Genomic DNA, 6,000 nt, shown 5'->3' with positions numbered 1-6,000 from the left:
CACAATTCTAAGAAATTCAGCTGTTCAGAGGGGCTCTGTATTGATTTCTAATTCTAGCAGCATTTGGTAATGAGATTTTGTGTATGTAGTTATTTAAAATAAGTCTATCTATAGAAGTGTGTCTTCTCTGGGAGTGAAGAATTGCTGAATGAATTGGGCATAAAACCAAGTGGAAGCAGGTAAAGTCACCCAGGAATAAGGTCTGATCTTTACACTCCAGGTCCAATTTGGTCATCATAGAAAACTGTGTATTAAATGTTTTAAATTTTTTTTTTTTGTCTCAGTGCTACCATGAGAGCTCAGGTTTTGCACATGCTCTGACAAATCCTACCTCTCAAGCTAGAGCTTCTGCTGCTTTAAAATAATGCTGTTCTTCATGCAAGATGAGTCCCTGCTTCCTAAAACTTATCTGGTGATCTCATTCATTATGTATGCAGAGCTTTCCCTATACAAAAGTAAGCTGTAGAGTTAAATTCAGCCTGGTGTAAATGCAGGATAAATTGGCTAAGTTTGAATTCATACCAGCAGAATGTGCACTCCACTGAAGAATGTGGTGCTTCTTCTTGGAAAAGTATGGGGTTTTTTTTCCTGAGTGCTATGTACTATAATACTTTTGATAGGAAGATTACTGCAATTTGTCTAATTTTTCTCTTGTGCATGCTAGATTCATAACAGAAGAATCTTCCTATTGGACCTTCCCTGCCAAATAGGAAATGGGTAATACAATTTTCTAATCACTTTGTAGCATTTAAATAACGTGCCGATTTGTAGAGCTCATTGCACACAAATTTTAATAATCAAAACATTGGTATAATGGACCTGCAGATAAAATCATATGAGGAAATGCCATTGCTGTGCTTTAGGCAGCAGAAATAAATATTGGTTACTCTCCAGCTGCCTAAAGAAACAGTACTGTAGGAACAAAAAATCATAAAAACAAAGCAACCTGTTTTGCATTGTTAATTACCATAGTTTAATACTCTAAACAATAAAAAAAGTTTGCATCACTCGATGATGCAACAATTAACATATTTGCAGAATCCATAGGGTCCCTGCTAACTAAACACGTTTGGCAGCTTAGCAAACACCACAAATTAACTGCAGCATCCATGAACTTGAGTTCTGACTGTGATTTATCCCTCTGCAGTCAGTCTGTAAATTCAAATTGCACATTCCTGGGTGTTGGACGCTGCCCGACCCCAACGAGTCTGAGACAAAAAAAAAAAGCATCTTCAGTGCACAGCTCCACCCCAAATCACACGATTGTCTCCTTGGAGCTCCTTTTGAGGGGCTGCAGGCCCAGCAGGGACTGCTGGGTGGAGGGGATGGGTGCAGATTTTGGGATGAGCAGCATCACCCGCTGATTGTTCCGACGCCACTCGTGGTACAGCCGGCAGTGGTACCTGAAGGACACCTGGGGACAGAAGGGACACAAGCCACCTTCAGTCACTGCTGCCCTGCAAGGAGCCAGCTGCGCCTGCAAATGCCTTCCAGTGGGACAAAAATGGGGGGAAACTGGTGAAAAGAGAGACCCACCCTGCTCCAAGGTGCCACAGCAGAGGAGAAAAGCAGTCTGTGTCTATTTTACCTCTCATTCTCCTTTTTCACAGCCTGAAAAATCAGACATCCTGCCAATTCCTTTCTCAAGAGCTATTGGCGCATGTGGAATGAGAATTTGGGATATCCTTATAAAATATATATAAATAAATAAATAGATATAGCTATAGATTATATATGGATATAGATAGATATACATCTTCTGGGATATACTGAGCACCCATCTTGTTTCAGGTTGCTAAATTGACAAACAGTGTAATTGTTTGCGTGTAGTGTGTTCTACCTTGTAGTACTTTTAATACTGCTGAATACATCAAAGTTGGGCTTGCACAGAGGCTGACATGTGTGTCTCAATTTAGATTGTCTCTGAAAATTTTTTTGTTGCTGTTTTCAGGTTATTTCAACCTTACTGTGGAAATGTGTGACTGCTGTGGAGATGCAAGACAGCTCGGCCTCACGTTTTTAAAAAAATAGTTTACCATTTGTTTTAGTGGCAGCTAAGTGTCGTGGGAGTTGTAGCTGTGTAAGAGGATGTATATGTGCAGTTAAAAAAAAAAACAACAAAACAACAACAACAAAAACTAACAACAAACTGTAAATTTTGAGATAAATGTGCCAGGTGATGATTGCTTTGTTCTTGAGGTGTGGGTAGGAGTTGACCCATGCACTGTATCCTTTCCTGACTGCAAAAAGGGTGCCTTTAAACGAACAAATGTACCTTTTAATGATGTCCTACAAGGGCTAAAAAATACTTTTTTATTTTTTTATTTAGATCTTTTTACAGCTCTCTGGGGGAAACCTATAAAGCTTTGGTTTACTAAGCAGTTTTGCAAAGACAGCTCTTCAGATTAATTCCCCCAACTTTCCACCTCCTCCCCCTGCAGGAAAGCAACTTGCCTCTTCTGTTCCTGTGGAGCAGTGTGTATGAAGGAATATTGGAAAACTTTTCTCAAAAGACACTGCAGGGGCAGCAGAAATCACTTGGAGTAGTGAGGAGGGTAAAAACACCCCAACATCTGCAAAGATGGGTGCCCTGTAAAATGCAGTGACAGCTTCAGGAGAGTGAGCTGGAGCTCGGGTTGGGTTTTCAAGCAGCAGAACATGAGATTCTTTGAGTAGCAGCTGCATTGTTAAACCAGGTATGTATGTTATATAAGAGAAAGCAAAGTGTGGCCCTGAATTCTTTGTTTAAGTACCAATCCCTTTTTTGTGTGTGGATGTTTCTTTTTGGGAAGGCCCAGGTACCTTTTTTGGTGTGTGTTTAAAATACAGAGTAAAAAGCAGCAGTGTTTTATGGATAACTTCTCTGTTTTACAGGGATGGAGGGATAAAAAAGCTTCTGAAATGCTAAAAATAGCATCCCTCCTGCTTGCTGCTCACTGGGATAACTGTGATGTGTAAATAATCTGTGTGCCAGCTTTTGCCTCCAGAGAAGGAAAGCTGATTTACTGGAAGTAAAACAAAGTTTTAGTTCTCTCAATTTCCGCAGGACCTAGAGGAATATTGTATCATCTTGTGTGTAATTTACCCCGCAGCCCTGAACATATTCCCTGCACAGCCACAGCTCTGTAACAGGATTCTCCCCCTTCCAAAAATGACAAGGCGAGTGCTGCTGAAGAATTCGATGGCATTAACACTTCTGGGTGTGGGACCATTCCTTCCTGCATTACAAGGCTATTCTGGAGCCCTCCCCAAGGCAAACCCAGGCTGGGCCTTTCCTACATCACTGAAGAGAGGGTTATTTTGCCTTTCAGCTTTAGTCATTTGGTGGTCCAGTCCCCTAAAGGCCTCCCTGTTTTGCCCTTCTCAGGTGAACACAGTGCTTCCTTACTCCATCCATCTCCCAGTGCCCTAAATAACAATTTAGAGTGGAATTACAGCTGTCCACAACTGAGTGAGCATCAAAGATACCGAATTTTGATTAAACCAACCAAGGTATGTATTTACCTCAGGCTCACATCACTACCATGTTCTCCAAGAGCCAAGGGCATATTTCTCTGTGTGCTTTTGAAGGGATAAAATTTGTAAAGTGAATAGAAAGGATTTCTTCCTCTTACTCTGCAAATGCAATACCCAGGGATAGGGACCCAAGTTGAGATGCTGCAGTCTTCATAAGCAAGGTTGGATAAGTCCATGTGTCATAGCTAATTAAATCCACCTGAAAAAATTCCTTTTACCACTTCCAACAATTTTAGTGATGGTAAATCAAGTGTGTTAGGCAAATTGTTCAGCATTTTGGTTTCTAAAGCAGCCATACACAAAGGAAATTTGGGCAATATTTGCTTGCATACCTGCCAGGCACATCTACACCCAGCACTGGAGGAGAAACAAGTGTGGCCTCCGTGCTGGAGTACACGGCCTGTCCCAGGAGAGGGCTGCTGCTCCACAGAAAAACAAACAACAAAAAGATGAACTGCACTGAGCTCATGAGGCAAAACTCTGAGCTTTCACTGCCTGCACCCTCCTGTGGGTGAGACAGGGCTCACAAACGTGTAAATGAGATGATCCCTTCCACAGCTTTCTTGGAGATACTTGTGAGGAAGCGTGGGGGTTTTGTGTTCCCCTCACACTCCCTTTTCCTCAGGGCTCAGCACAGGGGGTTTCTTCCTCCACCAACACAGTTTTTTTACAAGTGCCACCTGCTCAGCAGCTGACACGGGTCCAGATGGCAGGGCCATACCCAGTGGGAGGCAGAGCTGTGTGCTGGCCCTGTGGCATGTGGCCATGGCCCACACGTGGGATGTGTTTCCTGCCCCAGCAGCACGGGCTGGCACCTCCTGAGCTCACTGCTGTCAGTGCTCCCCCTCTGCAGCCACCCTGCTCTTCCCACGGCACAAAAAGGTGTGAAATATCAGACACAGCCTTAACCTGGGCCTTTCAGCGAGCACGGCTGGATGAACACCCATTTTGGCAGCTGTCCCCTGTGTTCCTCTCGTTTCTGCTGGGCCAGCTGCCTGTCAGTGCACTGGGGCCAGTAAATGATCTCTGTTCAACAACTTGACACAGAACAAGTGGCTCTCGGGATGGGTTGGCATGTAAGTGACTCGTGTTGGCGTGCAGGATGCAATTCCACCTGCACTGCAAAGGCAGCTCTGTTTTTACAGACCTGGGCACATGCTTCCCCCACATCCAGTACTTTTGAATTTTAAAATTGGCAAATGTTGCCATTGGCCTAATGTCATATTAGAATAAAATCTGAATCCTCTATGGCAGCCAGGTTGTTCACCTAGATATTTTTGTGTGTGTGTGTGTGTGCTGTGCCTTCACCCTTTGTACATCACATTTGATGAAATTCCCTCCTGTAGCATCTATCCTAAACTCCTCTGTGCTACTTCCCTGCCTCCCTCCTGCTGTCCCCACTGGTGTTTGGGATTTGAGAATCCTTACCCTAAAGCAAACTGCCTCTCTGGTGTTCCAGGGGACTTGAATGGTGTGGAAACAAGAGGTTTCTTGCAGGTGCAGTTTGCATTTACCAGCACAGAATCAACGCTCCATGCAATGCTCTAGAGCGCTCTGCACGATTAACTTTCCCGTTTGCTCTTCCCCTTTTTCCCGCGACTTGAACGAAATCCCTGACACTTACCAGGGTCCAAAAGAGGTAAATAGTGAAGAGTGCCACAGTGAGTGCAATGAGGCCGACAGCTTCCAGCCTACTGCTAAAGTGCAGGTGGTCCACGGCTCCCCGCAGGCACAGCCAGCCGGACACGGTGGCCAGCGGGGTGATGAACAAGAAGCACACCATGTCCCCAAAGAGAGTCCTCTTCTCGTGCTGAGGGCCTGGGTTCCTCAGCCACTGCAGGCAGAGCACAGACAAGGCACGTGTCAGCACAGGGAGGGTGTTTTACCCTCAGCTCAAAGCACAAACCCATCCCTTGGAGGACTGAACGTGGAGCAGGACGTGGCTTTGGGTGTTCCTGGCGATGCCTCTCATGTGCCTGCAGACTTTTATTACATAGCTGTAGAGCTCCTGGTCCTTTTCCTGCCCTCTCTCACATTTCAGAATAGTAAACCAACCCCTTTCTAACACTTTCTTGAAATTCTGTTTATTCTCATGCTGAAGAAGTGAATACCTTGTTTTCCACCAGAATTTGAGAGGCACAAACAACCCCCTGGACCAACTCCAAGGGACAGACCCCAGGGCAACTGGTCTCTTATTTTGTGTACCTGCTAGATATACTAATTAATTAACCTTATTAAAATCCTGTATCACTCATGTACATACCTATACTTAGGGAACCTGAAAGCTTTCATTAAAGAGCTGCTTTTCACCTTACCACTCTTAATATTGTTTGCAAGGTTTTCCTTCATTTTTAGGCAACACTAGAGACCTGAATTTCTCCTCCTTGCTTCCTGCTGGTGTCCCCCTCTAGCTGTACCCACCATATTTATTCAGCTGTGGTAAAGGCTGCCCTTGAGAAGTGTTTTATGTAGTGCAGCCCCTAG

At 44.4% G+C, this 6,000-nt stretch overlaps 1 protein-coding gene across 4 annotated transcripts in view; it reads right to left on the bottom strand.

Moving 5' to 3' along the window:
* Positions 1-949: 949 nt before the first annotated feature.
* The window catches only part of MARCHF3 (membrane associated ring-CH-type finger 3), a 56,304-nt gene continuing 51,253 nt past the window's right edge, over positions 950-6,000 (bottom strand). For all 4 annotated transcript variants that reach the window (XM_014883844.2, XM_088156520.1, XM_088156521.1 and 1 more), the window contains 2 exons: positions 5,141-5,350; positions 950-1,414 (listed from right to left, as the gene is read on the bottom strand). In XM_014883844.2, the coding sequence (XP_014739330.1) occupies positions 1,256-1,414; positions 5,141-5,350 (369 nt within the window). In that variant the 3' untranslated portion in view covers positions 950-1,255. The remainder of the gene's footprint in view (positions 1,415-5,140; positions 5,351-6,000) is intronic.

The sequence above is a fragment of the Sturnus vulgaris genome, chromosome Z, assembly GCF_052056855.1.
Source record: "Sturnus vulgaris isolate bStuVul1 chromosome Z, bStuVul1.hap1, whole genome shotgun sequence".
NCBI classification, from domain to species: domain Eukaryota; kingdom Metazoa; phylum Chordata; class Aves; order Passeriformes; family Sturnidae; genus Sturnus; species Sturnus vulgaris.
Note: the sequence above shows the minus strand (reverse complement) of the source record. Positions and strands in the feature narration are given on the sequence as shown.